The 26,113-nt window shown below is 47.4% G+C and overlaps 2 protein-coding genes across 2 annotated transcripts in view; one reads left to right on the top strand and one right to left on the bottom strand.

Moving 5' to 3' along the window:
* The window catches only part of fgf22 (fibroblast growth factor 22), a 33,764-nt gene extending 30,996 nt beyond the window's left edge, over positions 1–2,768 (bottom strand). The window contains exon 1 of the mRNA XM_064330248.1: positions 1,599–2,768. Within this exon, the coding sequence (XP_064186318.1) occupies positions 1,599–2,004 (406 nt within the window). The 5' untranslated portion in view covers positions 2,005–2,768. The remainder of the gene's footprint in view (positions 1–1,598) is intronic.
* Positions 2,769–13,393: 10,625 nt separating this feature from the next.
* Positions 13,394–26,113, top strand: part of polrmt (polymerase (RNA) mitochondrial (DNA directed)) — a 62,634-nt gene continuing 49,914 nt past the window's right edge. Inside the window, exons 1-4 of the mRNA XM_064330244.1 lie at positions 13,394–13,653; positions 13,993–14,091; positions 14,608–15,413; positions 16,197–16,330. Coding sequence (XP_064186314.1) covers positions 13,512–13,653; positions 13,993–14,091; positions 14,608–15,413; positions 16,197–16,330 — 1,181 coding nt within the window. The 5' untranslated portion in view covers positions 13,394–13,511. The remainder of the gene's footprint in view (positions 13,654–13,992; positions 14,092–14,607; positions 15,414–16,196; positions 16,331–26,113) is intronic.

Below are 26,113 nucleotides of genomic sequence, written 5' to 3'. Positions count from 1 at the left end.
GCTTTGAAAACCACCTCAGCTGAAGTACTATCTGTGAGCTCCTCTGGTTTGCCAACTTCTTCATAAAGAAAGAAAAAAAGCATGGCTCAAAGAGAGGTAAACAAGAAAAGTCAAGGTTTAGTCTGCTTTCTCTCTGTATGCAGACTAGCATTTGTTTAAATTTCACACCAGGTTAAAAAAATAAATGAAGGCCAGTTTGTCTGAAGAACAGCAACATTCACGTCAATGCTAGCTCTGGTCAACGTACATATTTGTGCATCCGGGTCCGTGCGTCGGTGTGGGTCCGCGCAGTATGACCCCACACCCCAGCCGATACGCGTCTGCGCGGCGACGGCTGACCGGAGACAGCAGTGCGTGCTCCAGAGCGCCGCTGGCGGGAGAGCGCACACGTGGCGGCTCACCCGTGCGTCCGATGGAGGCGCACGGCGGGTGAACGCGTCGACCCCTCAACCGCACGCAGGGGGGGGGTGTGGTCCCCGTACGGTTCAGCGACCGTCGCCAAAACCTTCAATAACCCCCCTCGACCCCCCCCCCCCACCCCCCACCCCAATCCAACCCTCCCGCTAACTTTTTAAGCCCTGTCAGTGTGGAGGACCCCCCCGAACCGTCGTCCCTCCTTCCCAGAACTCCTCAGAAACACTGAAAGCACTGAGAGGCCGGGTTGTCAGGGGGGCGGGGGCGGTGTTGACGAGTGCACCAGACGGTAAGGGCATCGATTTGCGGGCGACGCACAGAAGACGCACGATGACAGCTATATTTAGGATAGATTAATCTGCCTGTTTTTATACTTTGAACGGGGGGGGGGCAGAAAAGTTTCAGTAACTCTCAGTAGCTCTGGCTGCCTACAATAATTTAAGCCCTGAACCGATGTACACTGTGCACCTGTCATTTCACCGCGTGACACCGGGCGACCCAGAAATTACACGTCGGTTTCACGCATGTTTCACATAACGGCCTCGGCGAACGATCACAGAGCCGCCGAGAGGATGATCCAGAACAGAAGCCGACTCGATTCGTATCAATTAAACGGTGGAAATTTCCAGATGGAATTGTCAGCGGTCTACAAATTAGCAGTGCAACGGGGGAATGTTTCATGGCCACGCCGGCCCATTACGAACGGAGGACTTTCAACTTAGTTTTGACAAGTTAATCCCCGGCGAAACTTAATCTGCTACGCCCCCCCCTCCGACCCCCTCCGACCCAATTTACATGGCCAACCGATGCACGATGTCTTTCTCCAGCTCAGCTTTCCTGTAAACAGAATCCAGGGGTTCCCGTGAGGTGGGCTGCGCTCTGGGTATTCGATGGCACGCCTAGCAACGCCCGTCACCCACACGGAACACTCACACACACACACACACACACACACACACGCGCACTCACACACACAGACACACACACGAGCAAAAGGCTGAATCAGAGGGGAAAGGGCTGTAACCTGTACGACAACAGCCGTAAAAAAAAAAAAAGATAAGACCGGTGCTGCCATAAAACGGAGAGGAGGAGGAGGAGGAGGAGGAGGCACGCCATCGCAGGCTGCCCGTCACCGCGTGACGCGGAAGTTGGGGGTGGGGGGGTGGGGGAAAGGGGGTACTCACTGTCGGCGAAGTTCTTCCGCCGGGTCCCGTCCACCTTGCCCGTCTTGTCGATGCAGAGGAAGAACTTGTTGGCGGAGTAGAGCCTGCGCAGGCGCACGTCGCCCTCCAGGTGGTTGTAGCTGCGGGCGTGGCGCTCCAGCGTCCAGGAGCAGTTGGCGCCGCCCGCGCCCCCGGGCAGCGCCCGCAGGGGCTCGCGCCCTCCGCCCCCGCCCCCGCCCCCGGCCCCGGGACCGGGCGCCCCCGGCGGCGGGCACCCCCCTAAGGCCGCACCGGCCAGCAGGAGCAGGGCGACGCAGCGTGCCAGGCGGGCGGAGAGAGGGGGCGGCGGCGGCAGGGCGGGGCGGGCGGGGCCGGGGGCGCGGTCAGGACGGAGACGGGCGGCGGCGGGCAGTGCCCATGTGCACATGGTGGGTCAGACGCCCGGGGTGCGGCTGAGACACGCATAGGGCATGGTGCTGCTGCTGCTGCTCTTGCCGCTGCTCCTTCTGCTGCTGTTCCTTCTGTGGCTGCTGCTCACTGAAAAGCCTGGAAGCTCGGGGATGGAAGAGGTCAGCGCTTTTACTCTGAAGGGGCTGCAGTGCTCTCCTCTTCTTCAGTGCGCACTGAAAACTCACTAGCAGGCTTCTCCCTCTTTCTCTCCGTTACCCCTTCTCTCTCTTCACTTTGTCCGGCACTGTTCTTCTTGGAAATTATTTGTTTGTAATTCCATTTGAAAAAAATTTAAAAAATAAGATTAAAAAAAAGAAAAGCAAAAGACCAAACAAAAAAAGAAAAACTGATGTTTTTTTATTAAATTAAATGGTCTTGTGAAATTGTCTTCTTCTTGTTTCCTAACTTGACTTTCCCGTCTTCCAGCTGCGACAGCGGAGTTCTCCCCTTTGACACTTACACCTTGCAAAGTTCTCTCTCCAACTGCGCCGAGGCTGCACAGGGTGGCTGCCTAGCTGTGAATGAGCTCAATGAAAGAGAGAGAGAGAGAGAGAGCGAGAGAGAGTGTGTGTGTGTGCGCGCGCGTGTGTGTCTATGAGGGAGAGAGAGAGACAGGGAGAGAGGGAGAGACAGCGCGAGAGAGAGAGAGAGAGAGTGTATGTGTGTGTGCGTGTGTGTCTATGAGAGAGAGAGAGACAGGGAGAGAGGGAGAGAGAGCGCGCGAGAGAGAGAGAGAGAGAGAGAGAGGTATGGTGTGCGTGGTGTTAGAGAGAGAGAGAGAGACAGAGAGGGAGAAGGGGAGAGAGAGAGAGCGCGTGTGTGCGTGCCTGCTGGTGTGTGGCAGTGAAGCGGTATCTGAATGGGAGCTCTCTCCTGCGCCGCTGCAGCCGCCGCCACGCCGCTCTGCTGCGTCTCCTTCTTTCTCCTGGGCTGGGCTTGAAAGGAGAGGGGGGGGCGGGGCCTAAATCATTCATAATTATTTGTGAATATAAATGAAAAAGAAAAAGAAGCCGCTCTTCTGGGCTCGCGCCCCCACACCCAGCCCCTCCTCCTCCTCCTCCTCCTCCTCCTCCTTCTTTATGGTTTCCTTTACCGCTCTTCCACGAGAGGGACCGGCGGACTAATGTTCACTTCGTTTAGCGTCGCTGCCACCGCCGCCGTTTGCTGCCGCGCGCGCCTCGCCGCTGGGCCGGAAGCATCGAATCCGGCAGTTTGGTTTTGCCGGTGTTCGGATGGCGGTGGCAGGCGCTTTTAATCGCATCCACAGGACAAATAAGACAGAGACATTCCTGGTATGAATTGCGATTAAGAGTGGGGGAGGGGGGTTGGGGTAGGGTGGCTACTGACACCTGTAACAAACACTTTGGAGTAGAAGGGTGGATGGGGGGGTCATGTTTGGTTTTTAGCCCCTGCTTCTCATTAAGATGTCTGAAACAATGGCCCCGTACCTGACTAGAAGTGGGTCAGCTCTTCCCAGACACCTGCGTAACCAGGGTTTCCGTTGGCAACGTAATGCAGAACACCTTTTTCGGGGCGGCGAGGTGCAGGACCCCTACGCTCACGTGCTCTCGGTCTGTGAGGGTTTGGTGGGACGGACGGCGCGCGCTGTTTTTTTTTATCGAGAACAGACGCCGAGCCGCATGGGAATGCTTTCAATAAATCCCGAAGCGATCTCCAAACGTTCCTCCATCTTGTTTCGTCTGAGGTCGAATTAGCACTAGTGTAGTAGTCTAAAGAGGAGTTTCACGGCAGGTGTGTGGTCTCCTTGTATTTAAACATCCAGAGCTGTGTGATCAGACTTTTCTTCTTCCAAGCAAAAAAAAAAAAGGCGCTTGCTATTGAACAGCAAGGCTGTGCGTGAGTATCAGGTCAATGCCAGCTTCCTCTGATAGAGTGGAAGGAAGGGAATCGAACAAAGGTAATCTCACAGAGCCTGTGGTTTGCAGCAGACTCGCTGTAAGCAGCATTCTTATCTTCCCTGAGAAGGTCCAGGCTCCTGTGATATGCAGGACCGAGGAGTTCAGAGGATTTGGCGGTGGATGTGTGTTTAGTGGGGTGTTGCTAACCAATGAGAGAGGGCACAGGCTCTTTTAACAGCTCCCAGAAACTGCCCCCCCCCCATTCCCCCTGTCATAAAACCCACCTGATCCTCAGGCCTGCTCCACTCCTTCAACACCCCCCCCCCATGCCCCCCCTCCCCCTCCCATTTCTCGCAAGCCATTCCTGTCTATCTTCTGGTACCGGCTATTATATTGTCTGGGTGCAGCTCATCAAAGCTCTCCCTTTCCCCCTTTATCTGCCAGTGAAGATCGCAGCGCCTTCGCCCTCCACTTAAACCCAACCGCAGAGGTCCCATATTTGCTTCCAGGTCAAAGGTGAACCTGTGCAGTCACTTCCTGCTTCCTGCTCAAGGGGGGAACACGCACTTCTGACTCTGCGACTGAGTCCGAAAAATGTATGTGCCACTGCTGGTCTGCAATGTCACAATGGGAAGAGGAAAGGAACAACATATTCTCGTTGTGTTTTTTATTAGCGTTCAATAAAACTTGTTTCTCCATATTTTCTTTTTTTTTTTTTTTTCAAAAGGAAGTAATTCTTAGGACAGCTGAGTGTTCACAGACTGGTTGGGTAATTGTTGTTGGGTAAGAGTAAAATGGAATAAAAGTGAAAAAGTGTGTGTGTGTATGTGTGCATGCGCGTGTGTGTGTGTGTGCGTGTGTGTACGTGTATGCGCATGCATGTACGTGTGTACAAAATATGCAATCATTTATAAGAAATAAAATAATGTTATGCATAGGTAAATGTCATTTGGTTTGAGACAAGGTTAAAGGTCACTGGAGCACTGTGAAAATGAGTTTGGAAGAGTGACTAATTTAGTGAAGCTTTAACTGATCAGAAAATTTGGCTCAACCACAAGCTTAGCCGGAAAATAACAGGACAGATTGTTGTGATTTCTTCTATTTTTTTGACAGGACAGAAGTCTTGTCTTTGTTTTTTTTTTTTATTTCCTTTCTTGTGAAAGGAAACTTTTCAACGTCCCACCGCCGATCTGCAGCCCTGCTGGTTCTCACACGACCCCCGTAGGAAGTTCCGGTTTCCCCCTTTCCTTTGAAACGGACTGTAATTAAACTCACACAATCGCGCACAATGTTGGGTTCGCTCGCCCGCTTCAAAAATCTGCCCGCCCTGGGGGTCAACAGCAAAGATTTTTATGTCCGTCTGGAACGTTAGATGTGGTGAAAGATTTCTTTATCGTCTCCCAAATGCAGATGCTCGGTTGCTGAGCGGAGGGTGGGAGCCGGTATCCATTCCACTGCTGGCCTTTTATTACAGTCGGCTTCTCAATTATTCAACGGTGTTGCTATCAATTAAGTAATTCCAGCGCTCGAGCGAAAAACAGGCGAACGAGAGGCCATCGTTATCAGCTCGCTCATTCCCCGACGACAAAACAATTCTCGACAACAGATCGGCACACACTGTTCCAGCGAGTGAAAGTATTTTAAAGCCGGCTACAACTTAAGCTGTTGAGCCCGTTAGTGGGTATACAGAATTACATTGCATCTGGTGTCTCCTTTCGGTGTGCATATAACAAGCGCTTGCTATTAAAGATATTAAACATATAAAGGTTTTTTTTTTTTTTTTAGAAGCGCAAACTTTTTCGATAACTTATTTTTTCACAGTAAGAAAATCGCAGATCCCTTTCGCCGGATCAATGCAGGTTTATACCTGGGAGGTGTGGGGGAGGGGGCGGTGGAGGGGGATCTCTCTGCTACGAAACAACAGGGGCTCTACAGATTAAAAGAAAGTCTGCTAGTTGGGAGTCTAAACACCTCCCCCCCCCCCCCAGCAGCGGCCCCCTCCCTCAGAGAGGGTTTCAGCCGTCTCCCGTATCCCCTGTTCTCTCTCTCTCTCTCTCTCTCTCTCCGGCAGGCCCCACCCTGAGCTGAGAACTCTTCGCGAGTGTGGCGGTCGAGGGGGATGTTCGCGAGCGCAGGAACCTAATCTGTCCCAGCAGGGACCCGAACGGCTCTGCAAGTGTATGAATGGAGATAATATCTCCATAATGAGGTCTGTTTTGTACCATCAAAGTCTTCAAAGGGCCTGAAATTCGACCTCCCTCTTAGAGATCCCTCTCCGTAATAGCTCCTATTATTAATTGTTTTCTCTCTCTTTCTCTCTCGCTCGCTAACTCACTGAATCCCTCCCTCTTTCTCTCTCTCTCTCTCTCTCTCTCTTCTCTCCTCATCTCTCTTTCCTTTCTGCTCTTACAGCTGTGATTTTCCCTCCATGCACCTGTTTGTTTTTCTTTTATCGCTCTTTTCCTTTATCATTCCATTATTTTAATTTTTGTTTTGGGGGGGGGGTTAAAAACTAGTTCCCGAGCCAATTTCCCCCCCCCCCAAATAAAGGAGCAGACCCAGTTTCACAAATCCTTTAATGGCCACATGACTATCATAAACCATTTCTATTCTGAGAACGGAAGTTCGGCAACTCGCCACATTAACCTGTTTCCAATTTTAGACTTCCTGTCCGCTAGCCAGATGTTGCCGATACCTTTGCATCTCGCGCACCTGGTTGGCCGCGTAAACATTCACGAGCTCGTACAGGAAGTGAACGGGCCGCCATATGCACCTCTGAGCGACAGCCTGTGAGCGAGTTTGCATTTCCCGCTGCGTGACCATTGTCCATTGTGACTGTCCAGCGATAAAACGGGTCGCCTATCTGATGGACCGTGGAGTTCTGAGGAATGTCCGCGCCGGTCTGCATCCTTGCATGCGGGCCCCAGCCGGACACCACTGATCTCCGGGGAGATACGTTACAACGAAGCGATAAGGCGGTCCAGATCCTGAGCGTGCTCTGTAACGTTTCGTTTGAGCGCAGTTCCGGGGCGCCCAGTCTATCGGGAACGCAGTTCAAACGCGCTCTCGCTTTTTCAGACTTACTTCTGCACGTTCCAAGCTAAGTGCTTTGATTTACTTTTTATTTTTTTGTTTTGTTTTGGGTCGATGATAGGCGTGTTTGGAAGCCATTTGTGGCACCCAGTCCTGAACCGCCACGCATAAGTGACATATCACTTTTTGTGAGCTATGCAACAGTGCTACTGCATATTTCTTTCATCAATAAATGGTTTTAGAACGATACATTAAACTGTACTGAACTGAGTTCACGTATTTCGGAATACAGTTTATTGTCCCGATCTAAAGGCGTAGCAGTGCGAGTGAACTACGTTTGACCGTTCCGCTCGGCCGCGTAGCGTGTGATTAGTTAACCATTCCAAGCATAACAACTTCATTCCAGACTTCACAACCGTTCTATTGCTCTAGCCAGTTATAGCCCAGGAGTCGTATCATGCAAGCGCTGTAAATCATCTGACCTCACTGGATAAATGTGATACAAAGAGAATGAGGTCCCGAAACCGAAACCAGGTTACGGCAGCACGGACAACCCTCTTCTGAGCCGTGCCTCACACAGCCATGCAATGTTCAAGGCCATTATCGCACGGTCATAAATAGGATATTCAGCAGAATGAACTACCCCGCACGCGGACGAAGGGAATTACACGCGTTTACAGGTTCAGCAAAAGAGCAAGCGTTTAAAGTCGAGACACGCTGGATGAGGGAACATCGTTTTCTTCTGTTTTCTCAAGGACACCATCAGTTTTTTAAAGTGCACGAGCACAACAAAGGACATAGATGTTGAGTGGTGAAAAACAATAATAACAATAACAACAGAACTTAAGTCAAACAATTCTAAATATTTAATAAAGCCACTGTGGATGAGTTTGTATTGTGAACCGCAGGCCTGCGAGGCTCTGCGCTGTGATGCTGGATCGTCTTACTGGTCCGAGCTTTCCCACAGTGAGCAACAGCAGATGTTTTAATTTTTGGAAAAACAAAATTGTTTACGTTGATTTTAATCCACGTCTGTATCACGGTATAATTAGCTTAAAGGCTTTATTCAGCCTGCCCATACCTGGGTACAAATCATAGCCATGACGCAGTCCAATTTCATTCCTGATATATGACATATTTTCCATTCTATTTTTTTAAATTATTATTTTTTTAAATGTGAGTGGTCTTTGATATAACACAGCCTGTGAGTATAACCTTAAAACCGCGCACTAATAACTTCCTATCAGGGTTCCATGAGCAACAAATGCTAATAATTTCAAATATTACACTAAAAATGAGTAGATTGCCTATCAGTTCCCATTGCTGTATTCATGATAAACCTCCAAAATTATGAGCATTTTCTCCCTTTTTTCCATGAGCATCCTTTAACTCTTAATCATTTTTGTAAATAATTTTTTCCATCAACAAATGAAAATTTTGGCTTATACCTTGGTGGACCGGTAGACTGAGATCTGATCCTACTTATTGTCTAGCATATTGCACATTTGTTAAATAATTGATATATGCTGATATACAGTAGATCAATATTTTTTCAGACATGTGTTCCAAATGGGAAATTGCAGGGTCCAGCGCTACTCCAGAGTGATGTTGCACAAGTTTCACGTACACACGCACACATACTTTTATACACTTTTTTTTGCTTTTGTTTACACACAATCACCTATCTTATCTTTGGAGCATGACCCACAGTTTTTGAAGAAGACACCAGCAAAAAAAAAATTTGAAAAAAAGTTGAAACACAAAAAAAAAACAACCAACACAGTCACAGTCACAATTTAAAAAAACATCTTTCTCAAGTCTCCTGTCCCAGGTGAAGTTTTATTTATTAATTTATTTATTTTTAAATAGCCTCCATCTGTAAAATAAATAAGTAGCCTCCACGAAGGTGCGGCGGGACATCCCGGACGATGAAAGGGTGCGAGGGGGGCCTCGTCCGCTCGGCGCTCCCGAGCCCCCGTCTATTATCGGGGAGGGGTGAACGGCTGTCCTCCTCTCTCCTTTTGTGGGGCCACACATTGAGAGCCAGTCACCCGGCAGTGGCTGTCACACCGCGCCGGCCCGGCGGAGAGGCAGCCACCGACAGACGCACAGAGAGAGAGGGCCACATCAAACGGGGCCGTCGCCGGCGAACCATAACTGACAAACACCCACCCCCCCCACCCCCGCCCCCCCCGATCCGCACCTAACAACAGCGACTCGGCAACCGACACCCACCGCCAGCGGAGATCAGCACCACCGAGGGAGGGGAGGGGGGGGGGGGGCAGGGAGGTTAGTACCGACGCACGCGCTCCACGCCGCATCGCTTATCAGTCGGGGCACACACCCTTAACTCAGGGGGGGGGGAGTTGGGGGGGGGGGGGGTTAAGTGGCTCGTTTTAAAAGGGTGACATTTTAGGGCCCCGCCCGGGCGCTGATCCGGCCACGGTTCAGTTTACAAGCCCCCTGGTTTTCCCGACCGACGCGCCCGCGGCGTGACTCCTGGCCCATAAACTGCCGCCTCCTGTTTCGATTTCCTCTTTTTCAGTCAGACCCGTGAGGGCATTTCTGCTTCTTCTTTTTCTAGCCAATCACATAAATTATTAAATTCATTTCTTTTCTACTTGTATCACTAGCAGATCATTGCTATTAGAAATAAAGCTTTTTTGTTTGTTTGTATGTAGCTGTGTTATTTCATTGTTTTTAATGCTGGGATGATGGAGTACCATTCTTCTATGCCAGAACTGAAGAAAAAAAAAGTCTACCTCTACAATAGCCATAAGACATAGAATAGGTCGTGAGATGAGACATGATTCAGGATGACCTTGACCAGGATTTAGCTTCAAGGACAAAGGGCGCCTCCTACTGGTCTTTTAGAGGTCAACTGGAAAAATTCCTTCAGGCCAAGTGCCTTTTTATTATTATTTAATATTACTAATAAATATATATATTTTTTAATATTGAGATTTCAAGAGTCTTTCACTTGATTTCACGTTTTGGCAGGTCATTCTCGGGGATCTGAAGAAGTGTCTTCATAGTTCACCAGCATCTAAAGTGTCAAAAGTTTCCAAAAATATTTGACTCAGGTCTGGCCTCTAAGCATTATAACTGTATATTGCCAAACCAAGCAAACAGCTATCAAAACAGTGCGCTCACACATTTCAACATTCGCTTCTCACAAAAAAAATTCACTCAAAAAAAAAAAAAAAAAAACGAGTGAGTGAGAAAAACAGTGTGAGTGCATTTCAGCCTGGTGGTTTTTGTACATTTTATTAGCTTCGCGTTGGCTCACTTACCCCTAAGCAGGTTCATATAATGAGAGCCGTGTAGTTATTTGTGATAAGCACGCTCAGATCATCTCTAATTTCCAGCGGCCCTTCATTAAACCGTAATGGAAAAAAAATTTCACTGCGTGTTTACTGAGGCGTCCTTTTTGTCATTATTCAGACAAGGGGGGGGGGGGGGGGGATAACCGAAAACATGTCCGGGTCCACGCAAGGCTTCCTTTTTTCGGCGAGAAAAGCGAAACGCTACGTAGCTTGCCGCCCCTCGCTCTGTCTCCTAATGAGGCCGGCTGCTGTCTCGTTAAAGCCAACAGCTCAGCCACGGCACTTCACACCTCTGGCCTGTCTCCTGCGTGTTAAAGGTCACCACTTTATGATAACAGCAGGAAAAAAGAAAGAAAAAAAACGTTACGCGAGTCAGACTCGGACAAGGCTTTCTCACGAGCAGGGGATCGCACGCGTGTTCACACTGGGCTCAGAAACGCTTGTGTATGCTGCTAATGGTTCAGTCTGAAGGCTCGTTATGTACCGGTATGTTTTTTTTTCTTTTATTGCAGTTTCATCGGCTGAAACGTTCGTTTTAATATTTACACTTTGTTTTAATATTTACGTAGTCACTTGTGCACTATGCATTGCATCATGTGGAGCATCTGTGGAGCTTTTCAGTTTTCAGCTCATTGTAAAACGAATACTAAATGAAAACATTACGTTCACATAATAACACTTTCATCTCAACTGATGAATAAAGAAATTGTATTTTAAAAATCCATTATATCCTATTTAAGGCCAAAAACATATTTTTAAAACTTTGTTTTAATTTTTCTATCATATGATAATGTTTCTGGGCGTACAGATGCGATGAACTTCATCGTTTCTAGCCTCCCCAAAGATTATGTCTTCTAACTTGTCTTTCCGTTTTTCACTGTTTGGTATAAAACATGGTCAAGATCTATATATTAACGGATTTGTTTTGGATTATTATGATGAGGGTGTGGGCATATCTGTGGGGTGTATGCTATCAGGGAGCACCATTCATAAAATTTAATCGTCTCAGCATAATTCTGAACACACACGCACACATGCACACACGCACACACACACACAGAGAAGCCGTAGTAGTTTAAATCGGCACTAATGTCAAATAAATGCCACTCTTAAGTTCACGTCATAAAGACAGATAAATAGATGAACTCATAGTATGCTACTATGTTTGTGAAACTGTTAAAAAAAAAAACTCAAAGTTCATGAATAAGTGGACTGCATGAATAGAGGCTAGAATTACATCAAACACAATACCTGTACTGTGACAGTATTTCTAGTTTTCAACACTTGTGAAGTAATGGGAATCGGAACCTGTCCCGAGCAAACATTTCTGTTTCACAAAGGCCACCCTCGACCGCAGGAAACCGGTATCCTGCCAAAACCATGACTGTGCCGCTTCAAACGGTTCGGTTCAAGTGACCGCCGGTGCGGCCGCGCCCGTGTCGCTCGGCAACAGGTGACGTGCACACTTTCATCTCAGCTCTGGCGCAAGCTGGTCTCCGCCACAACAGAGTCCCAACAAAACCGAAAGGATGTTCTTAATCCAGGTATCACAGAGGATACCTGAGGACACCCCCTGAAAAGATGCACACGCCTCAAGAACAGGCATTGTCCTTGAGTGTAGCTGTGTACAGCCTTTTACCTTTCAGGGTGCTCGTTTTGTTGTCTGATGTCCCCAAAGAATACATACACATTTACTCTGTCAAAATCATAAACTTATATGCATGAATTCCAACCAGCAACTCTCCAGAAGTACAAATATCCCAGACACAGCACAACTACACCACAACAATCAGGAACCAATACCAGAGAGCAAAAGTTTCAAACAGGAAGTAGACTATGTTTATTGCCAGACAAAAGGACATCAAAAGAAAGTACATACAAACATTCCTACGCTAGCATGTTACAGTGACATAGGATACGACGGTGCAGGGCTTGAGGTAACTACTAATCTTATCTGGAAAATAAAGCAACTTTCCTCCCAGAAAATTAAAGGTGAGTCTTCTGTAGGCTTGTACTCTGACCTTACCTAGCAGAAATAAAAAGGTACAAGAAGAGAAAACAAACAATGCCTGTCCAACTGCAACCTGCAAGATCATACAAATGGAATGAAAACCTAAAAACCCATACACCACTAAACAGAATCTAACAAGGAACAGAGCAAGTCCCCCCAATGCAGGAGATGGGCCACTTTATAGTCGTGGGCATGCCTTCGTCAAGTGTATGAGATTTGCCAATGAGTCAAATCTATAATCACAGCAATAACTGGCTTCTCTAGCTCCACCTGGAGGCACAACTGTTGGGATGGTTGAGCTGCAATACGAACAATTGCCACTAGATGACAGTACTGCAAAGTCTGCATTGTTCCTGTTCTTTTCAGAGGCTAATTAAGGCAATATCAAAATAAAGTCAATATTGTAGGTAGAATAAATTAAGTTCAACTACATGTTCTTAACACTGTATGCACTGAGAAGGTGGTTAGAAAAGAAGAAAAGGTATAATAAATGATGTCAAAGACATAAATGATGAAGCAATATGCAATATCCTCGCTTTCCTTCTCGAAATAGCATTGGACGCACCGTTTATGGATTTGGTCGACTAGACTTAATTTTTGCGATTGTGCTGCCATCTACTCGTTTGAAAAAGAACTGCGGCTAATTTCCTTAACATCATCATTATTTTTTTCGTTAATGAAGGAGCAGGATCTTTGACGATGTATGAATTTAACAACAAGGTAGGTTGAAAACGAAGATTTAACGAAAACAATTGCCAATTTTCCACACCAGTTCATGAATTAACTTTATTTGCTCCTCTCCATGAACACAACACAAATCCACCATGCGTGGCCAACCATGTCTTTCAGGAAGTTCACAGCTGATATAAAGTTAATATCAGAGCCAGATCAAATGTAGATAAATAACTGTAGAAAAACAGACAATTACCGGAAGAGGTATCATAAAAAGTAAATGTCATTGTGCATGTGTGAGCTACAGTCCTTTGAAGATATTTCTAAAAGTCGAACAGGGCATACATAGCCATATATTCGTATGTCACTGATCGCACTTCTGCTGCAAAATTCGCTTGCTTGTGTAACGAAACTCCCCTAGCAGAGACAAAACGGAACACACGACAAAGTTGAATGTATCTGTGTTCATCTAGCTGAACCTGCGCTCCGTTCTCTGTGTTCGCACAGTCTTGCCTGGCGCAAAATGGCAGCCCCTTGTGTGCGAGTAATAGCGCGGTAGCATGCGCTGGACTTTAATGTCAACATGTCCCTGTTGAGACTTTGTGCCTTTCCTAGGTGTCGGACTGCTCGCATTTTATTCGAAACAAACTTGAGGAATACATTCTATTCCGATCAATGCCACGCCTGTGTCAGGATACGGAATGACTGTCACAGGCGAATATCTGGTAAGTAGCCTGTGCTATGTGTTGCTTAAGAGTGGCTGCAGATTCACCTGAACTTGACATCAGTTTAGCCAGCGTGGTCTGCCTGGCTGGCATGAAAATGTAAAATTCAGTGTGTGATTGATCCCCTTTATACAGTTAACTACCAGGCACGTTTTATAAATTACGTGGGACGTAACTTGCTAATTGTGTTAATACCTTTTGTTGTGTATTATGAAATCATTTAAGATGGCTAACTAGCTTCCTAATCATAATGCTGGTAAAGTTTGCGACGAAGTTTGATGCAATTCATTCAGAAAAATCCATCGTTTTGAATCCTGAATTTTTCATTTCAATTCCCAGAAAGCCCCTGGGCAGCATACCGGAGAAATTATTCGACCGTTATACCAAAGAAAGAGGATGGCAAGAAAAGATTATGGGAACAGTCTCACCTCCTGGACGGTACGGTGCTAACTGTAGTCCTCCGTTGTGTCTAGTGGCCTCATGGAAGCGAGGATTCTTAAAATTACCGAGTTGTTTTTATGAACAGTTTTAAATGGTGATCAAGTTTATTCAATGCATCATCAGACGTCCTTCTGATATAATACATAAAGACTCGCAAGGGGGAAATGACTGCGTACTTGTTTTAAACGATGATACTTGTGTTTTGAAGATCCAGTGTTTAACTTCAGGCTTATGCTTTATGATGAGCACCTTAATGTGATATATATAAGTGACATGCACATAAAAAAGTGACCCAATACATAGCTCTTCTATATGAACTCAAAGCTTATTTTATTGAGCCTTATACTCTGATTGACAGTATTGTTCTACGTATAATCCACCCACGCGTTGCTGTCCTGCGCTGCTGTTTTGTGCTGCTGTTCATCATCTGTACCGTTCAGGGAATAGTGCTGTTTCTGTGTTTAAAAGTAGACGTGAGCTCGCCTGTCTCTTGTCTGTCTTCTCCGCCCTCAGTGCTGGAAGCCCGGATCCAGCAGCTGCAATCGGACGTTTTTCTAGACGTCAAGCACTCAAAGGTGCAGGTTGTCAAGTTCTCCCAGGCTGGGAAAGACGTAACCCCAAAGAAGGGTCCGACCGGCAGGAAGGGAGGGGGTCCTGACCCCTCGCCCCAAAAATCGGGCAACCCGAGCCGCTGGTTCGAGAAGCTGAACCGGGAGAAGACGAGCAAGGCGAAGAGGCTCCTGCACCACCAGCAGAAGAACCAGCAGAACCCCGCGAAGGCCAAGGGCCTACACCTCCCGGGCACGTCGATGAAGACCATCTCGGCCTCTAAACTGAGCAAACCCCCGACGAAGGCGGACCCGCCGAGGCCCGGCCCTCCCCGCAAGAAAGACCCGAATCAGGAGCTTCCTAAGGGCCGGACCGCCTCCTCCTCCTCCTCTTCCTCCCGCCACGCCGCCTCCGCCTCCGCCTCCGCCTCCTCCTCCCGCCACGCCTCCTCCTCCTCCCCCCGTCACGCCCGCTCCCGGCCCAAGGACGAGGAGGAGACCCTGGCCGAGCTGGAGGAGCTGGACCGGCAGCTCAACGAGTACACCTCGGCCGCCACCGGCGGCGCCGGCGAGCAGCTGGCCAAGGACCGGGACTGCAGTCGCTACGGCGACGCCCAGGCCAACGTGCGCTGCTTCCTGGAGGCCTGCATGTACATCGGCGACGTGGACCGCGCCCAGCGCTGCCTGCTCAGCCACCACCACCACCTGTCCCGCCGCAAGCTGCTCACCGTCTCCACCTACAACTACATGATGAGGGTGTGGGCGAAGAGGGTGAGTTACTGGGCTCCCGCCACGATCCCAAACCCATCAGCGCTGCTGTAGAACACACTTATACGTCACACACACTGTGTGAACCCAGTCTGACCCCCCCCCTTAATTAAATTAGATTTGGCCTAAAAAAACGTAGTGTGTCATCAACATTAGTGACACAACAGTCAATATAGATGGTAATCTAACTTTAGAGGGTGGTAGCCTGTAGAAGTGTGGCTCTGTGCATGTGAGTTTGTCATGGTAACTCTTTTATGGTGCCTAGCATCTGTTATATTGTGCTGGTATCTGTATGTATGGTTTGTGGGGATATACTTACAAATCACAGTAACCCACATTTTTGTTTTGCTAGCTCCACTATAACTTGCTTAATAGATCTGATAAAATGTCAGTTTCATCCTGAACTTGAAAACTGTATGTTAATCTTTCCATTTAGCTTATCTTTAAATGGCCAAGTAAATATGCCTCTCTTTGCCAATATGAAAAATTGGAAGACTTTTTGACAGAATTGGTTTCCCATTGATACAACTCCAATGTTGCCAATCCCCTGTCAGTGGACTGAAATGTTCATGTAGATTCCAAATATTTGACAACTGTCAGAATCATGCAGGTTGAACACCATAATTATCATTTTATCTCTTCATTATCATTCACTTTATGATTTTTTAAAAATGATTCACACTGCTGGGAAAATACTCGTTTACAAATTGACCTTTAGCTTGGAGGTGAGAATTGGCTGTGAAGGGACGTTAATCAGAGTCCCGCCTTTTCCTGTGTCAATCACAGGGTGCTCTGAACCAGATTGGCCGGCTGTTCATCCTGGTGGAGGAGGCGGGCCTGAAACCCGATCTGGGCTCCTACGCCGCTGCTCTGGAGTGCATGGGTCGCGTCCCCAACTGCTCCACGCGCGTCATCAGCAGGTAAGCCCCTCCCTCCGTCCCTCCCTCCATCCGTCCGTTATGGTCCCAGAATGCAACGGTGACACCTGGCCTCCCTGTACACCGGCCTGTAGAGCACTGTCCCCATTCTCGTTGCGACCTGCGACGTCGGCGGTTCGAATTTTGCCGTACAAAGGCTAAAGCTAGAGCAGGGCTGCCCAACCCAGTTCCTGGGGATCTACCATCCTGTAGGCTGTCATTTCAACCTCAATAAGGTCTGTAGCTGTTGAATGAGGCGTGCTATGTTAGGGTTAGAGTGAAAGCCAACAGGATGGTAGATCTCCAGCAACAGGGCTTGTTACCACTGCATGTGAGGGCTTCTCCACATGGGTGGTACAACCCAGCAGTAGGTGTGATTGAACTCCTGGGGGGGTTTGGGGGGGTTGGGGGTGGGCGCTTGGGTCAGAAAACCTGGGCGGGGGTGGTGGCCTGTCAAGGAAGTGCCTGAATTATTTATCGCATCAGTACGTGTTTAGTTAGCGGCGGCGGCGGCAAATTTGCAGCTTTCGCGAACGCCTTCTGCCCTCGACGGGAATTCCGGGGAGCGGTGAACGGCGAAATATGCCTCGGAAGCCGCTCTCGTTCGGCTGAGACTCGCGACGGCTTCGCCCGGCGTACTCGCGCGCACCGCGAAGGCCCAGCTCCCCCGTGGAGGCGGCAGTTTAAAAAAAACCTCAATTCAAACTCGCACAGTTTAGCGCCTTTGTGTCTTCAGTTAGCGGGCCTAGAGTTTTTTAGCACATGTTCATCCTGTGTTTCATTCTGAAACAATGTGTTTCCTCACACAAACTGGCCTTAGCCAGCATTCACATTCACTTAGCTGGCTAACCAAGTGTCAAGATCTCTCACTGTTGATTGTAGCTATGAATTGCTGGCTCAGGACTCTGCACTGACATTTTTTCCTGAGCAAGACACGTGCTCCTAAGTTTGAAAAGCTTACGAGCGCACTAATACATCCCAATTAGTAGATGTGCTTCTAAATAGTTTTTCCAGTTAGCTCACATTAAATTTCCTACAATGGGAGCACTGTAGCAGTTGACAGTAGCGGCTAGCAGTCGATAGGTGCCTGCACAGTCTTTCTCTTATGGAGGAGACTGGCCGTCTGCAGTAGCAGGCTGCACTATCTAGAGAGAACTGTTCTGTCAAAGTGGGATCAATAAGGGAGTTTTAACTGGGGGAGAGTCCTCATTACTGTTTTTTTAAATGTTCTCATTTTCTCCAGAAGCATTTAAGAGCTTTCATTCTTAAAAAATAAAGCCTGAGCCATGAAATTGACCATTGCTGGACGATATATGAGACAGTGAGGCTGCGGCCTGTGTTTTAGAGTAAATGGTAAATGGTAAATGGACTGCATTTACATAGCGCTTTTATCCAAAGCGCTCATTCACCCATTCACACACACACACACCAACGGTGAAAGGCTGCCATGCAAGGTACCAACCAGCTCGTTGCGAGCAATTAGGGGTTAGGTGTCTTGCTAACACAGGGACACTTTGACACACCCAGGACAGGGGATCAAACCAGCAACCCTCCGACTGCCAGACAACCGCTTTTACCTCCTGAGCTATGTCGCCAGTAAATCACTGTGCACATGCTCAACGCTCCATGTAATGTAATCCAAGGGGTGGTTTCAGTCCACTGCTGGCCAGTATGCCCAGTCAGAAATCAGTGGTACACCCTACCTGACATGGCCTGGCTCTGCCATGATCTCCAGACTCCCCGTCTCTTTCCTCTGCAGTGATTGGTGGAAGTGCATTTCCCCGTCAGCCAATCACAGCAGCGCGGGTAGCGCATTTCCTGTAGTTTTCTCCCGTAGCGTTTGGTTTGTGATTCATCGAAAGGCCGGGGAACAGCAGCGCGGGGACATGGCCTAGCAGTTTAAGTTGTCTTATCGATGGGTGCGGGGGTGGATATGTTTTTGAACGCCAAACAAAACCTAATATCTGCACAGAGTTTTTTCTTTTTGACAAGGAGGGTTGCTGGAAGTCCTCCGGGCTCCTTAACTTAGTGTTTATTCAGAAAGAGAAAAAGAGGCAAGCGCCCTACTTCCCTGAGAGAAACACCCAGACACCTGGAACTCGCGATGCAGATTTTTTTTTTCGGGTAAAGAACAATTTGCAGAACTCCTCCAGCCCCTTCATTCCGACGGCCGCCGGCTCCTCTGTGTTTTACCTGTCTGGGCCCTGGGGGGTGATGATGATTGACAGCACAGTGCTAGCCTCAGCACCCAGGCATTAAGAGAGCAGAGCCAGGGGGGGGTTGCTTGCGAATGGGGGATTGTGTGCAGTCTCTCTAATCTGCACTCCAGACTGCTGCACTGCACCACTGCATTCATTTCAACACAGTCTGGGTCTCTCGTCAATTTTCATTACTTGCTGCTCCAGACCACCTGCACGTAGCCTGGATCTGAGGTTTATGCTAAGCCTCCTGTTTCACAATGATTATGCCAAAGGACAGTGAGTTGTGATGGCTCGAAATGGGTACATGCTTTGCTTGAAATCACTTTTTTTATTATTTATTTTTTTTTTTTTTTTTAAAGCCTTATTTTTGTTTGCAGCTGGTGGAAAGGGGTGTCCAAAACAAATATGTACCATTTTTTAATGCAAGGTCAAATGCTGGACTCAAGAGAATATGATCTTATAAGGGCTGACATGAGTTGGGGGAAGCCCTCTTGAGAAAGTGTATAATTAGTAAAACAGAAGCTGGATTTGAGGGACAGGGGGGGGGTTAGGAGTACTTCATCAAATACTGATGACTTTGTCAGATGGCTGTATGGAGGAGGTACCACTGCCCCCTGCTGGCGCAGAAGTGAATGTTTCTGAAAGTGACATCATTTTCCTGTAGGTGTCAGGTGCCCTCTTCGTCTTCATCCTTCAGCTCGCTCTCTCGCACAGTTTTGAGGAGCGCAGAGACGCAGCCGCCTTCCGGCCACAGTTCGCAATCGCTTCCTTTAAGCCTGCGAGTTCCGGGCCAATCAGGCGCCTTCGACCGCCTGCCCACCCACCCACCCACCTGCGCTCCCGGGCCATTGTCCCGGTCGCCACGGCAACCGAGCGGCCGGAACACACCGCGCAGCGGAACTCTCACCGTTCAGAGGCGAAGTGCGCGTTTTCTCTCTCTCTTTCTCTCTCTCGCTCTCTTTTGCTCTCGCTCTCTCTCTCCCTCTCTCTTGCTCTCTTGGGGTAGAGAGCCGATCCCCAGGAGAGTTAAGCCATCGTTTTTTACCCAGCGTACCGCGGTGCAGTGCGTCACCGCCTGGCTCCACGCAAAGTGCGGCGATTGAGATCATGACGGAGCACGGCGACGCCTGTGACATCAGCGGGCGTCAGGGCCCGAGAGTGACGGGAGCGGAAAGCCGGTTTGCTGCCGCTCGTCGAGCTGAGCGTCCTGTGGTACGCAGGCGTAGGTCGAGAGCCCCCCCCCGAAATACTGCAGTGCTTATTCAGAGATCTGCTGAATGGCACCTCCATGTACGTGTGACCCTGGACTTCAGGTCCATACGTCCATTAAAACATTCCCTGAAGGCTTGTTAAAGAGCTAAATGGTAATGGTATTTATATATGCATTTATATAGCGCTTTTATCCAAATCGCTTTACAATTGATGCCTCTCATTCACCCATTCGCACACCAATGGTGAAAGGCTGCCTTGCAAGGTACCAATCAGCTCGTTGGGAGCAATTAGGGATTAGGTGTCTTGCTCAGGGACACTTCGACAGGCCCAGGGCAGGGGATCGAACCGGCAACCCTCCGACTGCCAGACAACCGCTCTTACCTCCTGAGCTATGTCGCCCCTCTGTGCTTTGTTTTCTCAAAATGAATTAAAAACGAATAAACGCGTGGAGAGCAGTTTTATTGACAGGTCGATAATTAATCAGGTTCGTAAACAGTATCTACGGCAGGTGTAAGGAGACCAGACAGGGAAGAGTACCGTTATTGAAATTTAATTTTAAAAAACTGTGCACCCTAAACCATAGAACCATCTAGGCGTAGTACCTGCTTTAAATTGCTGGGTGCTGATTGAGAGGCCCATCGAGCGCAGATGAACAGTTTATTTCAATACAGCGCAACGTGCAGCTCAGCTTGAGTGTCTCATACAGTGTTCCAAGCAAGGAAACGCCGTGTGTAAGCACCATTCTAACCACCTAGGCTGCAGTGTAGGAACGTGGCCACCAGAGGGCATCATAGTGCGCAGTTACCAATGATTCTCGTGTTGTTTGGTTGCCTGGTGCCAATAACTGATATTTGGCTGCCATGTTGGCTGATGCCAATGCCTTTTTGTTTTATGGTACTGCACAAATGTTAACTGCAGCCAAGTTTCCACATTTATGGAAGTAGATGGGCACAAATGTCAAATGGACAAATGTAACTATTTATTTGCATAACAAAAAATGGCATATTGCTTACTTTATTATTCAGCAGAGTCCATGAGTCTAGAGAGCTACTGGGTCTCTATAGCTTTTCTGGATAGTGTGACTGGTAAAAAAATTATTCATGAAATAGTAGTTCAGATGACCATGATTAGGAAACTTTTTTGAGTATGATTTTCGTGTCCTGTGGCCATCTAGGCTGGGCTCATTCCTTGTCATGTTTTATGACTGAAGGGATCGGGCTGTTTTCTTCTGCACATGCCCAGTGCGTTCCGCAAAACTGCACAGCAAAGTGTTACAGTGAAGCATCTCAACAATGACATTAATATTCCGGAAAAATCCATCTGACGTCTGCTGCTGTTATTGTCCTGGAGTCATGCTCCCTGACCATGTGAGAATGCACTGATAGCTGCATTAGCATGTGGATGTTATGACATAAGCTGCTATGCTTGGGCCACACTGCTGATAATTATGAAAATGCATAGACCGCCATTGGACACATTGACTGGCCAATCAAAAAACTAGGTTTTCCTGGCCTTGGCTGAGGTATTGCAAATGGAACAGCAAGTCCAGCTTTGCTGTGGTGTCACTGATTTGTGAAGTTGATCACACCCTCAGTGCTGCTTCCCATAATCAAATAATTAAGGAATTAAAATCAAGGATGTTTACTAACTTGGAGTATGTGGTAAACTTGGAGTATGCCAGATTTGTATATAGAATATACTGGTAGAAGCTTCCTCTTGTTATCCAGATAAAATATCTGATTCATTTTAATCAGTTTGAAATTGACATGTAATGTTCATTAAGGAAACAAGTCAGTGAGCCGTCTCTGAAGAGATTTTCATGGAATTTAATCAGGCAAAATTGCATTGATAAGGATTACTCATATAATTAATCTGTAAACAAACATACCCCAAAAGCACAAAGCGAGAGGTTCAATTGTGATTATTACAGGAAGCTTTAAAATAATGAAAGTATTCATTTGAGAATGGTATTTGTTTTTGTTTTCTGAAATTTCTACGGATGTGGTAACGCGCAAGGAAGGTTACATTGTTCCTTTTGTCCTTCTGATACGGAACTGAATGACATTTTTGTCACGGTTTCATAAACGAAGCAGCGGTCCCGCCGACCTCATATTCACACACTTCGTTATTTCCTTGGTGTGACTGCCTGTAGCGAGCGCTGAACAAGCTACCGTCGGGTAAATCGTATTATAAGCCATTGTACATTTTCCTTAGCTACGTTAGCGGATGCTATTGTATTGACACTACTGGCTTCCCCCCGGCTCCGCTCCACAGAGCCTTTGATTAGTATGTAGGCCGTCCTTAGATAAACACTTACTCTGAGTAAAATTAATCAGGTTCCGCGGCGTCTTCCAGGCTGGTTTCCCGCTTTAGGTCGGATTAGATTTACGACGTGGCACCCGCTACGCCGCTTCGCATTAACACCCATCCACGGCTCTGCTCCGGCTCGGCCTAATGAATGCCCCAGATTTTTATCTGGAGCGATCGGTTTCTGCGGAGACGAGGGAAAATGCTAAATGGATTAGAGGTGTCGGGAGTTATTGTGACGGATACGTTTTTCCAAAAGAAGCGACTAATTTTTGTTAGGATAAGGAAATTATACTCTAATGGAAGGCCTTACTGTTGCAAACATTGTTATTTGTCAGTGCTATGAGCAGGCTTTCAAGAATTCATCAGTATTTTATTAATTATTTTATTCACTTCATCATCATTATTATTATTGTTGTTGTTCATTGTGTTGCTAAGTACTACTATACATTTTTTGCAAATATCGCATTAGGTACGTCTAGGAATGCAGTTTCAGTTTTGCTGTCATTTGTAATATTGTTATTTGAACTTAACAATTGCATTACTTTGCTAATTCCATGCCTTGACCTTTTATAGAGCGATTATTCGTGAATGAAGATCTTAAATGGCCCTTAATTCCTTTCCCTTTGACACCGTAAATGGAATAAGGCCTGCTAATGGGACTTATGATCAATAGTGTGGATGGATGATTCACGCTGGAAGATCATGTGACCTAGGCAGGGCTTGTGGTGTGATGTAAGAGTCAGTATGATGTCAGTAGAGCTGCCTGCTTCCTTCTTCCAATAATGGAGGACAGGTTTCTGCATGGTTCTCTCCTTTTTTAGACGCGAAGCACCTCATGGACCTGGTAACTCACTCACTCACTCACTCAATCATGCACTGTCACTCATATACGATTGGCAGGCTGTAGATTCTCCACAAGGGGGAGCTATTAGCATCAACGACACTGTGTGTCCTTGTTTTAACCAGTTTTGTGTTCAGCCAAGGACCCTAATCCACTATAGTGTACATATTTAAATGTGCAGTTTGGCTGACCGTGTTATAAATGTTGGTCTCTTTGTAATATTTTCCCATTTTAGGCCTGGGCCTTTAGTCCGTCAAGGAATTGTTTATTTTTTTTTTTTTTCCCGGGCTCCGTGTTAGTCTCAGAGGTAAAGTGGATCCTTTAGAGACTGATATACACAATATGGGTCACTGACACTGTCCTGGAGGTTTGACAGCACAGATTTGTGAGGTCATTCAGCTGGAGTGGGGGACATGAAGGAAAAAAAATAAATATATATATATATATAAGATGGAAAAATCGAAAGGAAATCATTCATGTCTGTATCAACTGCAGGCAGTGTTATATGAATGAGCTGTTTCTGAGCTCATCCCATTTTGGGGGGGGGGTTTTATTTCCGGAACTGCTTATTCCCATGGGGGTCCCGGTACAGAGATGGAACTCTCTGCATCTCAGGTGTTTGTTGCTGCTCGCTGTGCCTCTGCCGGCTCGCCCCCCCCCCCCCAAAAAAAAAAAAAACCTCTCTTTCTTTTTCCGCGGCGTTTCCATCCCAGTGGAAAAATCGCACGGCGGGGAGTCGCTCCTCCGTATGTGCCGCGCAGGACGACTTCCAGGGAAAAACTAGGTCAACTGCGAGATCAATAGCCCCCCCACCTCCCCCCCTCCACCCCCAAAGCAGACTGGTTATTCGCAAGTCCTGTTTTGTTCTCACTCCTTCACAAAATAAAAAAATAAAAAAGAACAGGAGGGAGCCAGGTTTGGGGTTGCCGTGGATATTTTTAGCTCTGTGATTTACGGTCGTTTTTTTTTTTTTTTTTTTTTTTTTTTAAGAAAGGCAGCTTTCTCTGTTGGCGATGCCGTAGAAGAGGGCGTGGCGGCGGCGTCTCAGTCTGAATACTATTGATCACAATCTGACGATGGCGGGGCTGTGATGCATTGCTCTGCAGATAATGGAGTGAGCGATGGGTCTGGCTTTTTCCTCCTCAGACCGCTCCTTGCACAGGGCCGTTGGGTGGAAGGGCAGGCCCATTGATTGTCGGGGTAATTGTCGTGGTCGAGGAGCCCGAATCGGGGCGTCTTGATGGATGACGGCCCGTTCTAGAGGCAGTGTCATGCCCCGTTCGATTGGGCGACGGTAATGCACAATGGTTAGGGATCGCGGCTAAACGTAGGGGGGTTACGGGTTCGATTCCCATTTGCGGGGTAATTCCGCTTGTATCCCTTGATCAAGGTACTGATCCTGAAATGTTTCAGCGAATACCCCATGTAAATGGATTGTATGTAAAATCTAAGCTGTCTAACATCGCTATGGATAAGACATTACATTACATTACAGGCATTTGGCAGACGCTTTTATCCAGAGCAACGTACAACAAAGTGTATAACCATAACCAGGAACAAGTATGACGAAACCCCTAGAGAGAAGTACCGGTCCAAGTGCAGGGAACAACCGCATAGTTCAAGAGTATCTGCTAAATGCCTAAATGGGTATACGTTTGTGTGCCATTCTGTTTGAATGATGAATTAATTCCATCAGATAACAGCTTTCCGAACTGAACAGCCGATCTGCTACGAGCATCCGCACATGGTGCAATTCACCATAATTTTAATTTATTCATTTTTTACGCTATTTTTCTGTGTAATAAAATCAGAGTCTGCAGGTTCTGTGCTGCTAATGTCTCGCCGCTCCTGCGCTTGGTGTCACTCTCCGTACAGTACTATCACCGCAAAACAAAAGCGGGTGTTGAATGAAACTTAATTATCACTATGTGTATTCTTCGTTCTAATTCAGTTTGAATCCACCAAAGAGGTTTGGTTCAGTGCTTTGTTTTTCTTAAGTTTCTTTTTGTTTAAAAATTTTCTTTAAAAAAAAAAATTCTAGTCAAAAAAGAAATTCGGCCTTATTCACCGGGTTCAGGCTGCAGTGCTTTCATCCACCGGTTCCGGCCTCAGAGCCAAAATGGCCGAAAGGACGGCAGTATCCGCCAGAGACGCCATGTAAAAGCATGCGGTCCCCGCCCCCCTGCCGGCCACACCGCGGCTCTGTAGTGTCATCATCCTGTGATACTGGGTGTGCGTAGGGGAGAACCTTCCAGGACACATTTAGAATGGAGGCAGGTCAGAACTAGTGTGTTTTTAAACTTGAAAATGTTGTGAAATGCAGTTGAGTCCTTTTGTAGTTTAGGACTGTATACTTATTTTGTATGGTGTGGCCGTATATTTTTGAACAGGCTTCTCTCCTTTTTTCTCCTACGTTGGCTTTGCAGACTGTAGCCAGCATCTTCGTTTCAGTGATGGATGATATTTACCCTCTTATGAAAACATCCTCTGATGTTTTTGTTCTCCATTTTTAAAAAATTTTTTTTTTTAGATATATCATTTTTGACCTTAACACATTTTATTCCTTACCAGTAGTGCCAAGACATGCCATTTCTAAAATCTGAAAGTACAGTATTGTGGCTTGTCGGCCTGTAACCTTTTTTTGTTTTGTTTTTTTTTTTAATCTCTGAAATTCCCCTGTCGACGGGCACAGGTAAGCCCAGGCCTGTAAATTAAAAGGACGCAGAATTTGGCTCCTCTGTTCCTGGAGCAGCCCCATCCCTGCCCGTGGAGGGTTTTTTTAGTTTTTAGGTTTTTTTTGGGATCGTCAAGGTGACAGCCCCCTACGGTTCCGCCCAATGACAGCGCAGGGGGCGGAGTGTCGCGCGGGGAGCAGAGCCCGGCTGATCGATCCCTGTAAGGTGACACCAGTGACATTGCTCTTCCGCGGTGGTGTCTTCCTGCTCACCGCTTAGCCCTGTGGAACGTCTCTCTCACTCTCTCTCTCTCTGTCCTCCTTCTATCCATCTCTCTATCCCTCTCTCTCTCCCTACCACCCTCCTGCTCTGTACCTCCCTCCACCCCCCCCCCTCTCTCATTGTTTACCCACTGCTGATTGGCTGTGTTCCAGCCCACATTCACTCTCTCCCAGTGCCCTTTAAATCCATGCCACTCCACATGCCTGTCTTTCCTCCCTGCTCTCTCTCTCTCTCCCTCCCTCTCTTTCTCTATCTCCCTCACTCT

The sequence above is a fragment of the Anguilla rostrata genome, chromosome 4 (genome assembly GCF_018555375.3).
Source record: "Anguilla rostrata isolate EN2019 chromosome 4, ASM1855537v3, whole genome shotgun sequence".
Lineage (NCBI taxonomy): Eukaryota > Metazoa > Chordata > Actinopteri > Anguilliformes > Anguillidae > Anguilla > Anguilla rostrata.
This window is presented reverse-complemented; position numbering and strand designations above follow the sequence as displayed.